At 39.9% G+C, this 18,854-nt stretch overlaps 1 protein-coding gene across 3 annotated transcripts in view; it reads left to right on the forward strand.

The window, feature by feature from the left end:
* MICU3 (mitochondrial calcium uptake family member 3) overlaps window positions 1-18,854 on the forward strand; it is a 90,836-nt gene that overhangs the window by 29,668 nt on the left and 42,314 nt on the right. For all 3 annotated transcript variants that reach the window (XM_019553134.1, XM_019553131.1, XM_019553132.1), the window contains exons 5-7: window positions 2,864-2,911; window positions 6,458-6,540; window positions 17,589-17,660. In XM_019553134.1, the coding sequence (XP_019408679.1) occupies window positions 2,864-2,911; window positions 6,458-6,540; window positions 17,589-17,660 (203 nt within the window). The remainder of the gene's footprint in view (window positions 1-2,863; window positions 2,912-6,457; window positions 6,541-17,588; window positions 17,661-18,854) is intronic.

An 18,854-nucleotide genomic window follows, 5' to 3' on the forward strand; every position in this document is an offset into this window, starting at 1 on the left:
ATCGAATAGCCAAAATCGCAGCGAGGAAGAGACCAGTGGGCTAGAAGCCCTCCTTAGGAGTAGCCCCTGCAGCCTCAGCCCCTGCTGTAAGGATCGTTCTCTCCCTGTGAAACAGTCCCTAGCCTCTGCTCACAGGTCGAGCACAGTCTCTCCTCCAAAACACACACACACCACCTCACCTTCCCCTGGGGAGGGGGGGGCGGTTCACAAGCGTTTTATATGAATTTAGTAGCCAATCAAGCTGCTCGCTTCATAGAAATTTCTAGTCCAATTACATCATGTAGTCAGTGAACTGAGCATGTGCGTTAGATCAGATTACCTCATGCTCTGAGTAAACTGAGCATGTGCGTTATGGCAGTCTTGATTGACAAGCCTTGGGGTTGAGCAGGGGGCACATGCTGGGCATGCAGTGGAATTTTCTGCTTGATAGGTGTGTCTGTGCATGTTCAGATCTAACTCTCTGTGTTATCAGCATACATACAAAATTTTGCTCTGACAGAATCAAGCCTTTTATTTAACTCAGCTCTGGGCTCCAAACTCTGTGGTGGGGGAAGAATAAGTTGGACATCTTTTTCTTCTTTTGTTTGCAAGTGGGACACATGCCCATCATAGATGCACTGCTTTTTTGGTAGAAATGACCCTTGGGGAGAACTATTGGATGACATTGTATTTGGAAAGATTTAAGGGGTGGTGCCTAAGGACAGCCAAGCTGAGGTTTTGGGCTGTTCTTAGATAAGTGGTTTAGGATAATGAAGAAATGGACAAGATTAAGTTTGGAACCTGCCTTGAAAGCCCTTAATGAATATGAATAGTTTTATATGGATTACAACTATGCAGTGGACACTTTTGGATGTCCAGCAGGATTTTAAAAACTGATGTGTAAGGATTATGGAAGCCATGCTTTAGGTGTGCGTGGAAAATCAGTGATAATGGCTTGGTTCTTGTAATTCCTGTACTAGTATGTAGGAGAGAACAAAGCAAGAAAATAACTTGGGATGCTTAATGCATGGGTTTTTCCTATAGTTAATATTTAAGAGGCTGGGATGCTGATGGAAAAAAACACCAATCTTACATGCTGTTCTGGTGAAGAACAGTGGCTGAATATTTCAATTATCCATGATTTAATTTAATGTCAGTCTCTATGATGCTTCCCTGCCCTATCTGTTTCCATTACTTTAATTGCTATCGAGTCCCCCAGGCTTGTAAACATCACTAAAGCCTGGATGGTTGTTATTGTTGCACCTGTTTTAGTGCAGTTGATTCAAACAGCTTTTTGGTATTGCATTTAGCCTAAAGAGAACAGCTGAGAGATACCAAAATCATCCAAAGGACTATACTGTGTAAAGCAGAAAATGTTCAGCAAAACTGAATTAACTGCAATAAGTTTATTTCTGTGAGATTTCCAGGAAGCAGTTACTTTGGGAAAAGACCTGGAGTACCATCTGTTGGGCTATTAAATGTTTGCATGAGCTTCTGAAGTGCCTCGGTTTGGTAGTATCAGAGGTGCCAAAACTAAAAGTGTTCAGTGATTTTAATACTCACATGAATGACATTGTTGCTATCAGCTTTGGATTTTATAGGCACTATGATCATCATGGAATAAAATTATAGAGAGTTATGAGTTTAATTTGCACAGCTAATCAAATTCTGAGATCAGATGTGAAGTATCTGTGTGGAAAGTTTTTAAGATACTTAGGCACCAAAAAATGCAGTTGAATTTTTAAAAGTACCTGTGAACTTAACTCTTACTTAAATCAACAAAGGTTGAAAATTCTCTTGGGTATCTGTCTGCATCTTCAGGCATTTAAATATCTATAAATATCTTTTTCTTTAGAAATTAGGCCAATATCATAGGCTGAGATCTCTTATACTGAGGCAGTATCCTAGCTATCCTTTTGGAGACTAGGAGCCAGTTTTGATGGTCAGTCTTTGAAAATAATACAGTGAGGACTTCCCAGTAGACCTAAAAAGGAAGTCATTGCTCCCCTGACAAACCACTCTAAACTAGAGTACAGAATGCCCTGCATCACTGAACTATATGGCATGTTGCTATCTATTTACCCTGGTTTTGGGGGTAAGAAGTTTGTTGCACTGTTTGGCTATTGAGTCTGGATATTGAATGCTACCCCTCCTTAATAGTTTTCTGGGGTGAGGAGGAGGTACTAATTCAGTATTTTTGGCATTATGCTGTAATTTATGGTAGAAGTACTAAGAGCCTAGAATAAATACTTAATGTATACTGTAAATCTATATAGCTAAATTTTCTAAATGTTACCCACCATTTTTAACAAGGCTTTAAAAATCTGCATTTAACAAAAAATTATGAGCTTGCCTAATATGAGATTAATACAGACTTCACATCAAAATTGTTATATATATGTACACAAAGTCCATTAGAAACCAAGATCTGCACTCTGTTAAACTATGAGAACCAAAATTCCTAACAAGACATGATGTATACTAACTACATGATGTCTGCTAAAAGTAAGATAAAAGCTTGAAACATAATTAAGCAGAACACATCAGGAAACACTGCTTTAGTTGTAATACTAAATATTTTCATACTACTGCAAGATTCTTTTATAGTTGAGCTTTTTGGGGGGGGAAACTTAGTCTAGTGCATCATATGCATTACTCTTAATGATGTGACTAAGTTGTGTTTAAAGAAGCCACTCTCCTTTGTGTATATTCATCCCAGTAAGCCTATTGTTTCTTTAAAGCATGCAGAACCCTACATAAGTATAAAAAGTTTGATAAAAATAGGCTGACTGAGGTAAATGCATACATACATATACTAAACATAAATTTCAAGTTCAGCAAATGGGATCTGATATGACATGACTGTATATTTTTTTGTCTTTAGGTGTCATTTCTTATACGGAGTATCTTTTTCTCTTATGTATCTTAACAAGTAAGTACTTTGAAAACAATCCTTACAAATTTTTAAGATTTTGAATTTATTTCTATATATTAAGGTATTCTACATTCACAAGGATATTTAGGAGATAAATGTACATTAGTCATCTCTTTTAATCTAAACTGGCTTATCCTGTAGTCTTAATGGAATCCTGTTGTAATGTTTCAACTGAAAAAGAGTTTAAAATTTTCATATAGTCAAATGACCTGTGGATTGAATATTAGTTAGTGCACTACATGCGTGTCTTCTAAAATTACTGCATAATCATTAGGCAAATTTATTAATGTTTTTAAGGATATTGAAGATGGAGAGCAGTACATACCTTATAAATACAGTACTGTTCCATCTGTTATTGAACAACTGGACAACCCAGTACATATTCGATGCCTGCCATACTACTATTTTAGGAAATCTGTCAGGCTAACATAAATTTTTATCTTAAAAGAAAAAAACTTGCTTTGTCTTTCAACAAGCAAAATTTTTAACTGTACAAAAGTAAATTATGTATAATAGTTTCTGGATTTCTAGAACAATGCAGAATATTTTGGTTTTGGTATTATAGGACATTTGACAACATGTGCAATAATTTGAAAATCAAAGCCAACACTAATTTTTTATTGGAATATTTAAAAGAAAAATTCCTAACTGCAAGTTTGGAAACCTGTATATAGAATTAGCTGGTAGGAGTTTCAAGTAGAAACAAAGCAAAGTATTCTGACAAAAGAGCATGTTGGCTACTAAATTGTATGACTTTATCTTCCTTGTACTATTCTTCATAACTTAATTGAATATCGTTTTCTTCATGGTATCCCCCATTTGCCTCTGTAGATATTTTCAGAATCTTGAATATGTTGCATGGCCACTGAAATGGTGGATGTGCATTTTTCATGAAAATATTAACGTCTTTGACTAAACAGAAGATTTTTTACTGTAGGTTAAAAAAATAGAATGGAAAATGTTTTATCCATATTTTGTCTGAATTCAGAATGGTTTAGTTGTATGAATGACTTGCTAGAAGTAAAAGCTAAACAGCAAAGGCTATGCGCCAAAATCATTATCTGTAACTATGACAGAGTTAGAAGAGGGCTCTTAGTCTCATAAAGAAAATAAGTTGTTACTAAACTGAATAATGTAATGATCTTTGGAGTTCTAGCCAACTCAATTTTTTCTTCCAGTTTTTTAATCTTCCAGTGCTTAGAGACAATGCAGGAATGTTATACATGGTCCTATTGTTTGCTTTTACTTCATAACTCTTATGCATGTGGAAATACGGTTGTAAAATCTACAAAGGGTGCAGTGATGCATTTGCACTTCCCACCCCTTTTGGGTGTGGTGCACTTGAGCTCTCATTGCCTGGAGTCCTTGCTTTTCCATAGCTCTGGAACCTGCCATCACTACACTCTTCCGTACTGCTGAATTCACAAGGGAGGAAAAGGGCAGATGGTGGCAGTATTCTCTGGGCTCTGGAGCCATATGAAAGCAGGGGCTCCAGTCAGACTGCACCATGATCAACTGGCGAGGGCACTGTTCATGTGGAGCTCCAGCAGGAGCTCTCCCTGACTGGTATTGAGCTTGGCACCCACTGGACATATACAGCACTGGTCTTGTACCCCATTCCTGGATCCAGTACTGGGACAAAGTTTTAAATCATCAAATCACACTGTTAGTTGTTGCTAATTTCAAGTAGCATAAGTGTGGATTGTTTTAGTTGTCACCCCTAAGACCTTCCTAAATCGTACAATGATAAAAAGTCTAGAATCTCTTTAATCAAAAGATCTTTTTTTTCTACATAACTTTTGCTAGTCCAGTTAAAAAAATGTATTACCTGATTTTTTTATTTATTTTTTACAAAGAAAGCCCTCCTGGGAAATTCAACATCTGTCTCATGTATGTGTGCATATGTGTACACACGCACACGCATACACACACACACACACATACACTGCTAATGTCATATTTGAATTCAGAAGCTGGAGGTAACAATATTCATAATCTCAAAGCCTTCATTTGACTAATGGTTGTATTGGCACTTGGGTATGAACATCTTATTCATTACAAGTTATGTGATACTTTCTATCCTCATATGATATATTAATTTTTAATAAAAGTCAGTTACACACAAAACGAATGTGTGCCCAGGTATTTCAGTAACCTGGCTTTTGAAGTTCCAAGAACCAGGGGAGGTGGGGAGAGGGAAAGGTGGGGCAGGAAATGCTTTATTTGCCTCTTGACATGGTAATTCACTGCTAAATAGAACAGGGTTTTACCACTTTTTGTTCTTCCCTGGTCTTGAGATCCTGTTACTTGCCCTGTCCTTATTTCCCTTTTCATCATATCTTGTAAATATTTCTTTATTAGGTCTGACCTGTGAGTGACAACTCAAATTTCATTTGTTATCACCTTTTGTTGTAGTTCGCAAGACACAAAATTGTTTGCTTATTTTAATACTGTTAGACTTTAAGGAGTTTATTACAAATGCTTCTTCTAATAAAGCCTGGCTTTTTAGCCTTTACTGATCCTTATCTGTTATCGCTTAAGGTATCATTTCTTTTGGCTGCTGCCAAAGCTTTTAAAGACAGGAGTGAGTGAATTTTAGGCTATTTTAAATGTCACCCTATTTACTCTGTTCTAGAAAGATAAAGTTGTCTTTAGGATTGTCACTTCTCACCTAAAGTTGTTCAGGGATTTCACCTTGGTCAGTCTATTGTTTCTCTTATAGTGCTTAGGAAGTTCTTATTCCTTAGAATAGGAGAAGCCATTTTCTGTTATTAATTGGGAGGAAACATTGTTAATTAACATTTGGATGATACTTTTCACATCAGAAATCTTCGTGTTGGTTTATTAGCTAATTTTAAAAACTCACTGTTTGTCCAGCAAAAGATACACCAATCAAATTATTTGTGTATCGGTATATGCATTTTCTGATCATTTAAATAGCTCTAAATCAAAGTGCATTTTGATGGCAGTGTAATTGTCTTTGTTCATATATTATGCCAAGAACAAAATGTGCAGGTCAGAAATGAAGAATCAGATGCACGTCTTTCTGGGCTTTAGTAGATGTTATTTTTGCTTCACTTTATTCATTGCTTTAGCAGGACAAAGTGCCTGCAGCCACATGTTTGGGTTTTTTGTCCTGCTAAGAAAACAGTCAATCTGACTCAAAAATTGTGAATCCAGGCAGAAAAAATAACAATAAAACAGCAATAACTTTGTCCTGGGAAGGTTTTCCAGGACAAATTCAATATGTGGATGGGTATTTCTGTCCACCAGAAAATGACAGTCCTCTCCTGAATACCACACCTGCCAGTGTTCCAGGATATTTTCCATTTTTGTTTTTGCTCCCTGGCACATGAACTTTGGGTCATGATCTCTTTCCAAAATGTTCATAGTAAAACAAATGATACATTCTGGTTATATACACAAATAAACTGATTTACACTAAGAGAGGGTCTGACTTATGCTATGCAGTGCATGTTCATAAAGTTTAAAATGTTATCTTTTTTCCTCAGAAGATTGACAACTATATGTTTTTTCTGACAGAGCCTCACGCAGGTTTTAGAATAGCTTTCAACATGTTTGATACTGATGGCAATGAGATGGTGGACAAAAAAGAGTTCTTAGTGGTATGTACATTATATAATGCCCTTTCATCACTTTCAGAGTATTTTGATATAATCGTGTTGTCCACTTTAATGTCAGAATATTGAGTGTGTATAAATTCATAAATATCTATTTGTTATGAAGCATAGGGGTACTGTGTGCTATACTTTTGAAGTTGCATTTCTATTATTTCTTTAATTTGCTAATACACTTCTCAAAATGCCTTTTGAGGTAATATTAACACAACTTCAGTCAGTAAATTTACTTGTGCTAGTCACACTAAGAGGCTTAATAGAAGGATATTGGGTAGGTTGCTGACATTACCATGGATTGTAGGCTTGTTGTTGGAGCGCATAAGTTTTGGGAGAGTTTTGCTTTCTTCATCATCTTTAAGGCATGAAGGTGATTGTGATAGGCTTCGTGGCTGAATCTTAGTAAATGTCTGTTGTATTTGGGTGGTTTGGGATTCTGTTTTTTAGTTCTACAAATCTGGTGTTGATCTGTTCCTATTTGTTGTATAAAACACTGATCAGAACGGGAGAGTTAAGCACAGCCCTTCAAAATAAGCTGTGTGATATGTAGAACAGTGAATTAGTCACCTGAAATCCCTTGGGTATGACATACATTTGCTTGCATATAATTGGAAAGAAGATATCTGAGTGTACCTGAGTACATTTCTTGTGTAGCTTGATTGCAGTCCATTTCATTCAGCTGGGTGCCCATATTGGCTTAATTGGCTTTACACTGATATCAAATATAGACATGGCTAAACACAACTTGAAGTTGTGGCAAGCTTGATTGGAGTCTAATTTATTTGTGCTTTTAGTTAACTGAGATTATGTTGGTAATATTGTTCTGTTGTTCTTTGAACCAAAAATAAAACTTATGTTTTTCATAACAGAATCAATATAGTTTCTTGAGTAGCTGTTGTACATATCAGAAAAACAGGCTGCTGATGGCTATAGAAGACATTCAATATAACAACTGCCACTTACGAGCATTGCAATACTCATACCCCAATGTGTTGCAGCTGACGGGCACCAGTATACTTTCAAGCTTATAGTTATCTTGAACTCTTTTAAAAAGAGAAACAAAATGCTTAGAAACTAGGAAATAGAGTTGAGAATTTCTACTCATCTTTAGGTCTGTCCCTTTGTATATTGCTTTATGTAATTTGATATCATGAGGCAAGCAATGATATGGATTAAAATAATACAAATTAGAGTTTTAAATGAATAATGACTGTGAAGGGCAATTCATTGTGTGCATTGCTTTATAAGTACTTTATACTGGAATCTCAGCTGTACTGAATACATATGATTTGGATATTTTTGCAAACAAAAAGTAAAAAAAAAAAAAAGGTTTGTGTGAACTTTAGAAATTAGGGATCCATACAGATTTGAGCAGGACTTTATCAAGCCTCCAGTACTGTATTAAACATTGGTTCTTAATTAAAGGTTTTTCAACTTAAGGCACCCCTCGTTATATTCAGGGCACCCCTCATTAGATTCAAGTTACCCTTCAGTGTGTCAGGACCCACCTTAGAGGATGGTACTCTCTGGCAGCATCCACCATGACCTTACAGGAGTACCAGTCCCTGCAAATTGCATCTGTCCCCAGTACCCTTTGGCCTCCTGCCTCCCTTTAGTCACTCCCAAGCCTAGCAGATGTAAAACTATAAGTGTAAACACTTAAACAACATCTGATAACAAAAAGGACCCTTCCTATTCCTACCAGTTGATTCCCACAATCTCCCTGGACTACCTGGTCTCTCTGTGTATTCTCAGTTCCTCCTTTTCTCCAAAGACCCTTTTTCCACCACTGTAAGGAGCTCTTTGGCCCTGGAGCTAAGCCTATATACCTACTAACTCCACTCCCTTCCTGTCACCTGATCCCTGTTTCCCTGGGCCAGGTACAGGGACTTCCCATTAACCAATCTGCAGGTTTGCCCCTCTTCAGCCTGCCTCCCTGTGAGCAGCCTTAAAGCTCCGTGTCCAGCTTCCCACAACCAAGCACCCTTTATACTGCCTTGCAGACACCTTAGCTTCTTTGTATGCTGCCATCTACATTGTCTGGCAGCTACTTAGTTCTGCTGCTTGGCTGTATAGTCAGTGGCAGAGGTTACTCAGTTGCCTAATTATCAGTTGTCTGTTCAGCTCTGCTGCCACTGCTCTTTAATCCACGGCCTGGATCCCAGCCCTCTTAGCCTGTCCTCTTTTCCATCTTACTCCAGGTAAGTGGCCTGCAGCTTTGGGGCTATTCCTTTTCTGTTTCAACTGCCTTTTACTCACTGCCAGCTCTCTTTTTCTTTCTCAAAGGGGATTAGGGGCTCCATGTTATACTTCAAAAAGGCCAGCTCTTAGTTTTCACTCAGATGCTGCAAGAGGCACACTGGGAACAAAAAAAATTTTCCCCATGCTCTATATTTGCATCGTGGGATCAGAATTTGATACCTGGAGATCCAGGTATCAAAAAATACCGTGGGAGAAAAAAGTGGGGCAACCAGAGGCTCGGATCCTCCACAGAGACACTTTGGTAGCCAGCCAGAGCGTCTCTGTGGCTGGCCTTTGCCCCATTGCTGAAGCACGCTGCCTGCCCATGCAGGCCAAGCAGTGGTACAGGGTGCAGGGAGCTGGACCCAGGCTGTGTATGGATGGAGTATGTGCATGCACATGTGTGTGTGGGTGGCGGTCCCTCAGAGTAGAGGATGTCAGTCAGGCTTGATGGCTCCTCAGGTGACTGAGAAGCCTGATTCTGAATACACACATTCTTTGGCAATAGGGGCATATTGTTGTGTGGGGGAGTAGGATTTGCAGCCCTGCACTGGTCTCCTTCTCCTTCCTTTGCCACTGTTTCATCTCGGTATTGAGTTGTTGGGCCTTGAAGTGGTGCATGCCTTGGTGGACCAGGTGCACCCGCCGAATTGTTAGCATTTTGCTCCTCCTAGCCACTGGTGTTGGTGCCTCTGTGCTTGAGGGTGACCTTGAGTGTGTCTTTGTACCGTTTCCTTTGGCTGCCCTTTGAGTGTTGGCCTACAGAGAGCTGGGAGAAGAGAAGCTGGTAAGGGAGGCAGTTCTTGGACATCCGGATGCAGTGGCCTGTCCATTGGAGTTGATTTCTCAAGAGCAAGGCTTGGATGCTGGTGGATGCAGCTTTGTGGAGGAAGCTCGCACTAGTCTGACGGTCCTCCCATTTGATCCCCAGGATTCGATGCAAGCACTGCTGGCGAAAGCTCTCGAGGGTCTTGATGTGGCATCAGTAGATGGTCCAGGCTTTGCTGCAGTAGAGAGGGTTATCAGCATGACAGCCTTATAAACCAGGACCTTTGTCGACTTCCGAAGATCTCTGTTTTCAAAAACACATTAGGATAAGGTGGATGTTGACAGTCAGATAGATGTGAACAGGGTGAGGGCGATAACGCAACCTTGCTTGACCCTGGTCCGGAGGCAGAAGGTGTTGGTTTCAGATCTTCCACTTAGGACGGTGGCAGTCATGTTGTCATTCAGAAGTCTCAGTATAGTGAAAAACTTCAGCGGGCAGGCAAGGCATTGGAGGATGGTCCACAGAGCTTCATGATTTAAAGAATTGAATGCCTTGGTCAAGTCAATGAAGGCGAGGAACAGTTCTTGATTTTGCTTCCGACATTTTTCTTGGATCTGCCTGGCAATGAAAACCATGTCTGCAGTGCCCCAGGATGGTCGGAAGCTGCACTGGATTTCCAGAAGGATCTCAGCAACAGGAGGAAGGTGGTTCAGGAGGATGTGGGCAAGGATCTTACCCGCAATGGATGATGTCACCCTGAGAAGTCGCCCACGTCCCCCACCTCTAAGGCTGGCTCTGATGGCGTTACACAACAGATGATCCTGCACCTCTTTCCCCAAGCCAGTGGAAATAAGAATGGGGAGGTCATATCCCTTATTCGTCACATATGTGCTTTCACAGTCCTGTCCTTCTCTCCCTGACACCTGTGGGCTCTGTTTATGGTCTTTGTCATGCACTGAAAATCCCTCTCCAATCTCCCCATCCTGTTGAATCTGTTGGAAGGGGCTTTTTCAGACAGTGGATGTATTTGTCATCTGCTGTTAAAGAATACTAATTGAATTTCTTTAGGACAAAGCTGACTGTAACTGCTGGTTTCTGACCCTTTCAGAATTCCAAACTAAAACTTGTCTTTTAAAGTATGGTGCAAAAAAAAAATCAAAGTCAAAAATGTGCTTGAGTATAAGCAAATGAAACTTGATTGTTGCTATACCTACATCAGATAGACAGCTTCTCAGTCCATTTTAAACCTTTGCAAAGTAGTTTTCAATAAACAATATCAATTATCTTAAAGGTACAAAAAGATAATAGCAAATGGTTACAATATAAGTTTAAAAAATTGTGACTTTCTAAACTGTAATGCAAGACAAATTAACACTTCATTAGATTATGTTGCAGAAAGAGCATATGTCAAGAAAGGAATTACAGCTTACTTAATTTTTCTGGATACAGCACCAAAGCTTCAATATTTTTGTAAACTAATTCTTCAGGTGTGTTAGCTTTTTCTCTTTGCTTATGTAGGGGTGAGGTCCGGGAACAGAAGGATTTTGTTCCCTTGATACAGGAGAGCTTGTTTTGCTCCTTTCAACAGTCAATCCCATTATTCCATTTCAGACAATGCTCCTATGAAAGTACTCCCAGATTTATTCACATTCACTGTTCTACTCATTGGTATCCTGTAGCACATTTGGTGCACAAAAGGTCTGTTTCCAGAAGTTCAGCAAGAGCTTTAGTGATGAATGCAACAGGATCCTGCTTCCTCTGTATCTGAGGTAGGGGAAATCCATCCCAGGATGCATTAGTTGTTTTTCAGGTCTCGTATGGTTTTTCAGTTATCACCACTCTTCTCTCCTACTTGATAGCTTGTCACTACACATTTCACAAAATATTTCCTTTCCACCCCTGCCTCTATATTTCCCTTAATCTTTCTTTCCACAGTTTTAAGGTGCAATTTGACACACTCCTTGTACAAAATCTAGGCCACTAAACTTTGGTGAGGGTTCTTCTATCTTGTCTCAAAAGAGGTTATGCAGAGAACATTGTAATTTGTCCCATTTAGGTTGCAGAAAGCCAGGATAGGGAAATAATTTCTACCTTCAAAAATAAAGAGAGGACATGGAAAATATTACTGTCTGCATCTGTCTCACTTAACTATCTCTGAAACCTACCATGTGAGAGGTACTTCAGGAATCTTCTGGTAATATTACTCAAGTCATTAGTTCTTTATTTAAATTATATTATAATTATTTATCTAATTCTATCTACATCTTAGCAGTACAACTTATAGATTTTTAAAAATAATTTTCCACTATTTATCTGTTTTCTATAGATGTAACAAGGATTTTTTGGTGATACCTTTAACTATATAGTTGAAGAGATGTTACACAAACTTTTGGACACAAAGTGCCCTTCCTCAGGCCTCTGCATATGCTTAGGAAGTAAATGTCACTGAATAGTCTGGCTTCTCTTCAAAATTAAGAAAATTCATATTTTCCATTGTAAAGAGTGAATTTCAATATCCTTCATGTTTTAGCAAATTTGGAGTATTATTTGAGCTGTCCCTGTCCAGGAAATATATGAGGCAAGGATCCTTTTTTTGTTCCAGCTGTATGGTTGGGAAAGATATTAGACAAGCTTTCAGGAAGAAAGTGCTTTTCCTCAGGTCACCATTAAATATTGAAATATGGAATATAAAATTAAAAATAATAAATAATACCTACACTTCCTCTAGTAATTGAATTTAAATCATGCTTGGACTATACTATATTGCATTAATGTTGTTCATTTCTAGGTTGCTGTTTTGAATGCAGTTCAGCAGTTTGAGTAAAATTGCAATGCCTTTGATTCTGTAATACATAGTACTTACTGTTGTGCCTGTGCAGCGCATTTGTATGAGCTGGGCATATCTACATGTGCAATTAATATGGAGCTATAAACTCTGGAGTTTATTGCTTCATTGCAACTCTGGAGCTTATTGCACCATTTGAACATGTGCCTGGGAGCAATAAACTCTGGGGTTTATTGCTGTTTGAATGTGCACCCAGGAGCGCAGCATATGGAGCCATGGTGGAGCAGCCCCAGCTGGCAGGGAGCCCGTTCAGTCTGCCATCCTGGAGCTTTCCCCCAGCTCAACATACTGCAGAGGGGCTGGCTGGTGCACAAGGATACTTCAGTTTAGGGCTAGCCAGCAGGCAGCCACAACACTGAAACATGCTCATGTCCCAGCCAGCTAGGGCAGTGTCTACACAGGCACTGCTGTGGAGATTTTTACTCTGCAACAAGATAGTACTTATTTATAACAGTCATATAATAATAATAATTTATAGTACTTATCCTGCTGCAGAGTAAATTAGTTTACCGCAGGCTAATAGGGGTGCACCTATACATGCCAAGATGCTGACTGTGCAGCTAGTTAGTATACTAGAAGGTGCCCACAGGGCAGAGTGTGGTGAACATCTCATGTAGAAACAGCCACTGAATTACAATATCAGGCTTAAATTGGGCCTGTCTAATTTCTAATAGTCAAAAATCCAAATCTCTGAAATAACCACCAAATAACTGGCATCATTTGTGTCAGTCTCAGTTAAGTAGCTAAAAAGTGAATGTATGTGATTGCTAAAGTAATATCTCATATGTAGAAAATGTTTTTTTATGAGACCGAATTACATTTTATGGAGATGTTAGGCATCATTGGCTGCATCCAGACATGTCAGCAGCACCACATACTACACATTCAGGTGTTTTCTGTACTGCAGGATAGCAGTTGTGGGGGGTCGAGCCCAGGAGATCCTGGTGTCAAAAAAGCCCATACACACAAAAAAAAAAAAGCGGGGGCAGTGCATACGGGGACAGTGTGTGCCACCCAAAACCGGAGCCTGGCCAGCCAAAGAGTCACACTCCAGTTGCCAGCCAGGCTCTGAGAAGCAGTAACACCACAGCTGCAGCCCCAGGGGTCCTCTAGAACCCTAGGTGAGACTGCTGGGGCCAACCCAGTGCTGGCCCCAGCCTGGAGTAACCTGCCATGTGGCAAAGGGTACGTGTCAGAGTTCTCAAACAAATATTTTTAAAAAAGCTATGACATATTTATTGGTTTTGCACTTTAGGTTTCCAACTGAAATGAAAGGTATAAATAACCAGGAAGACCTCCTGTTGAAGAGTCATGTTACTTTGTGTGTTCATTTGTGTTAGTTTGGCATGTGTTTTCTAGAAAGGTTTTTGACTAAATTATAATTCATATATTGATTTGTCCATTAAAATGTTAGCAACTTGTTTACTGTGTTAAGTTCTCACAGTCTTGACGTTTGACTGCTTTTTCTGTTATGGAGATTTTATGAACTATTTCTTTTCCATGCTAAACATACACCATCAGGGAGTCAGCTTAGACTCTGATTTTCATGTTCTAGTAGCTTTAACCCCGGGTATGTGAACTTTAAGAACCCATAGAGCAGCCAAAAGTTGGCAGTGCAAGATCTCTAACATGTTCCTTATCCTGGCATTGAAGGTGGAGAGAATTCGGCATGTAGTTGTCATCCCCTCAGTTTTGTGTCAGTTGAGAGCTGATTATCACCAGAATGTCATTACTTTGTACTGTATAGACAGTGTCTACAATTAATATTATTATGGTGTTTTCCTTAATTTGAAAATAAAATTATCCTGATTGAGAGTATGTGCTTTATGGATGAGAACGTAACAGTTCACACAGTTTAGCAAAGAGGTTGCTGTCATTCCCTCCAGGCACAAAACTCTGAAGAGATGGAACACAAATCTTAGGATATAATTGGACTATGGGTAGGATACAACTTTCAAACTATTTAAAAAACGCTCAAATTAAGACATATCTTGAATAGCATTGGTTATTACAGTTTATAGAAGTCAGTTTTGTTAACTTAATTAGATAGTACTTGTGGATGATTGCTAAATATATGGTTTTTCAGCCATGATAAAAACAGCAGGGATCCTGGTTTTCTCTGATTTAAGAAAATCCCCAATTATCAGTTAAAAGAAAAGTAACCCCAAATCCATGAATGATGCATGCTCCCAGAGGCTGGGGGGGCACGGTGACTGCCCGCAGGCAGTGGCACGGGCATGGCAGTGGGGAATGGGGAGCTCCCACAGGCAGCCACAGCGGTGTTGACAGCAGGGGCAAGTGGGTGGGTGGTAAGCACCGACTGGTGGTCAGCAATGGTGTTGGCAGCGAGGGTGGGGGGTGACCACCCACAGGTGCTGCCAGCAGCATCGGCAGTTCTTTAAGGGGGTGCACTGCTAGTCTCAGAGGATGTATGTGTACCCACTATGCATTGCCAATGCCCAAATCCACATTTTTCCATGATTTAAATGAAACACCACTAGATAGATAGATGTGAAATATATATATAGTGGTGTTTCATTTTAATCACCAAAAAATATGGATTTGGGCTTACTTTTTTTAACTGAAAATTGGGGATTTTTTTAAATTGTAGAAAACCAGGACCCCTGATATTCAGAGATATTTTGCAGACGGTATATAATCTTTTTCTTTTTTCTGATTACAGAATTCATTATGTGTTGACCCTATCAGTCTTTGATACAATTTATTTAATAACATTTATAACAATTTTAAAGGTATAGGAGTTGGGTTTTTGTTTGTTTTTTTTAAGTTAAACTTAAAGACGTAAGAGGCTTGTTGCAAAGAAGCCTGTGGTCTGACAAACATTCCTAGGTGTCATCGTGAAAGTGAATGCACCCCTGCAACTACCATGAACTTTAATGGGAAGTTGCAGGTGCTTGTTCCATCACAGCAAAAGGGGGCGTGTATACATGTGAAAGTGTCACAGCATGTGGTCCTCAGGGATGGGGGTAATGATCCTAGGGCTCTGACAGTGCCTGCTTCACCCTCTGGGCACCTTCTAGTCTTACCTACCACGTCTTGTTGGTTAAAATAATAAGCTAGGAGGTTGTCCTTGAGTTCGTATAGTCATGGTCCTGCTGAACCCCACTAGAGTTGGCTGATTTTGGATCCCTTGCTGGGTCTCACTCAAAGTGAGTGCCTCCTGAGACACTCTAAGCCTTATGGGCTCTATGCGTGGCTCCAAAGCCATCCGTTTACCAAGCCCCATGCCTCACAGATTGTATTTAAACATTGTCTCTCGATGAGGCTGCAGTCTAACTCAGCCTCCTGTCATCACTGGGCCCTTGGCCCCACTAGCTGCACCCTGTGACGCTGGGGTCTCTTCACCCCCTGGTGCTGGGGTCTCTTCACCCCCTGTAGCAGCACCCTCTGATGCTGGGGCTTTACATGGTAGTGTGCCCCAATGAGGCCTCCTTCTCCCCAGTTAGCCTTACCCCAGTCCACCAGTTCAAATGACAACATAAATACTTGCCCCTGGGCTATAACATAACAATAACATTGGAAGACACACTCTTCCCCTTTAAGGAGGAAAGCTTCTCTCTCAGCAATGTGAGCTTCCTAGTCCCAGATACTTCAGGAGCTCCTACAATCCATTAGTTTTACCAGCAGCAGAATAGGTAACCAAGCATCTCTGAATAGCATTTCTGCAAGAGCTCTTTCCCCCGACTGTTGACAGAGAACTAACCCCCTGCCCCAGCCCTGGGGCTTATATGTGCACAGGAGCCTGGTTCCTTCTGGTTACCTGACCAGGTGCAGGTGCCATCACAGGAAAAGGGGGCCTCATTAGCCTCCTGCCAAGGCAACCTGCAGCTGTGCAACCCTGCCTAGCTCCCTAGCTAAGCTGCCTCTACTCTTGAAGGAGCAGGCACACCTTTGTGCCCTGCAACAGCAAGTAATGTGGGATCAGTTTACTCTAGAATAAATTATTATAGAGTAAACTGACCCAGGCACACGTCTACGCATGCAGAGATTTGGGAGCAGATTTGCTGCTCATGGGGGCCCTGCACCAGTCCCCTGCAGCAGCCAAGGGCAGCTCTAGGCTGCCCCTGGATGCCAGCCCAGGAGCTGGCAGGGAGCATGGGGCCAGGAGACAGCTGTCTCCTGGTTGGGGCTGAGACCTTGCACTCTGCCCCCAGGAGCTGCCTGCTGCCTGGGCGGGCTTCACCACCAGAGGCCAGGCAAAGACAGTGTCCCCCTGTCTTGGAATCAGGGAGCTCCAGGCCCCGTGACTGCAGAGCTCAGGATGGGAAATAAGAATCTCCCAGCCCAGGCCTTGTGATCGTGGAGCGGGGGCTGGGAGCTCCCTGCTGCCAGGGCAGAGGAATATTGTCTCCACCTGGGCTCCAGTGGCAGAACCTGCCCTGACAGCTGGCAGCAGGCAGCTCCTAGGGGCAAGAAGCAATCCCCCACTCTCTGCTGCCCAGTTGACCAGGATCAAATGTGCTTCCAGTCAGGCGTACATGTACGCTACTGCACAGTAAGTAACAGATAGTATATTTGCTATTTGTATTTACAAGTAGCAGATTTACTTGCAATGAGAGAAAATTACTGCACGGTAAGTGTTTGAATGTGTAGATGGTGATGCTTACTGTGCAGTTATTAGCTCTAATCTTGAGTAAAGCATCTTGTGTCAACGCACCCGTGGTGTTTCCTTCTGCAAAGTTATAGGTCTCATTTTTTGCACACTTGACCTATTATTTCACTTTATTGCTTGCCAAAAAAAAATTATATTTGAAACTGGGCTGGGTAAAACATATATGAAATGATAAATAGGATGTAAAACTCTGGGTCCCCTGCTGCCTGTGTTCAAATCTACATTCTCAAATATGGCTGCTATTTTATTTAAAAACATTCTTCTAGTTGCCGTTTCTGTATGGGAGAGAAGGAAATGAGGAAAGCAAGAGCTTAGAAGGTGGAAATCTGAGTATAAAATAATGTTTATGGAACATCTGTCTGCCCCTGAGTATATAGAAATTATATTTTTATTTAGAACTGTTTCTAGTTCTAAGTAAAAATTTCTAATTCTTAGAATGTTTAGACTGTTTCATAAACTACTTATGGTGTATGGTACATGACTCAGTTATGGATTGTTGTGTACATACTATATCTATTCTGACCTGAAAATAAAATAGATCTATTTTACAGTTACAGGAGATATTCAGAAAGAAAAACGAAAAACGAGAAAGAAAAGGAGATGAAGAAAAACGTGCAATGCTGGTAAGCAGGTGTAGAAGAGTTGCTGTGGTTGCTGGATTTTTTAAGCATCGGCTCAATATTTAGTTATATGTAATTATAATAATGTTTTATTTACTGTTACTGATAATTTTTTAGGCTTTTACTTTTGTAGTACCAAATACTATGTTGGATCATGTACCTTGTAACACACTATTTATACAGAAGGAATTTTGGTGTAATTTTGATCCTGGAGTTAAAGGTGTTCCTGAGGTTGTTGTAGGGAAAATATGTGGAATATATGTAACTGTTATTTTAATACATAATTAAGATAGAATTGGATTTTAAAAAAAAACTGTAGTTAACAAAATGTGAATACACATATCATTGTAATATTCTGTGAGAGTGAGAGCATATGATTTTACTGCCAACATAAAAGTAAGTTTTGAAAGACCAGCTTCACGCTAACATTGATATTTTTCAGTCCCTCATAAGTTTCTTTAAAAAGTTTGTATGCATCTCCTCTTTCATGCTTAGTCTCAACACCAATGCTTTCAATGCGTTCAAAAAACAATTTTTAATTTAAGAAATCAACTAAGAAGTTATAGTCAAATTGAAACCTATATTTCCAAATATGTTATTTTTGTTGTTATGAACAGGGGTTGTTTCAAAAATGGTATGTGGCTCTCCAGAAAGATCAGCTGTTAAGCATCGATATGTAGCTCTGAAAATGTGTAGCCTATTTGAGGTAAAAAGCTACACAAATTAAGTACTGTGTTTGACCAGTACAGGTTTTTTTCAAGTCCTTAGCACATGTAAATTAGTCTTCTTCAAACATAACATCTTATTGCAGACTACTGTTGACTACAACCCTAAGCCTGGGTTTTGTTCTGTGTATGTGGAAGGCCAACAAGAAATGTAAAATTTGTGGTTTGGTTTTATGAAGTATGAGGATTGCAGCATCAGGTGTTTTGCATCTCCATATACCTTGGATAAAATTCAAGTGGCAGTCCTCTACCAATTCCAATATGGAAAATGGGTGCAAAACTGTCACTTACAAACCCATGGTAAAAATCTAACGATGTGGGGGGCACCTTTTTATGGCTGCTCTTAATCTGACCATTTAGGATTACAGATTCTAGTTTTTAAACCTTTTTTATATGTTTTTAACGTTAAAAACATGTCTGTCTGTCCATGCTGGGACCTTGCTTCCTGGGATTTGGCCTTAAAACAATGGAA

Source organism: Crocodylus porosus, unplaced genomic scaffold (genome assembly GCF_001723895.1).
Source record: "Crocodylus porosus isolate Cpor-Errol unplaced genomic scaffold, CroPor_comp1, whole genome shotgun sequence".
Classification (NCBI taxonomy): domain Eukaryota; kingdom Metazoa; phylum Chordata; order Crocodylia; family Crocodylidae; genus Crocodylus; species Crocodylus porosus.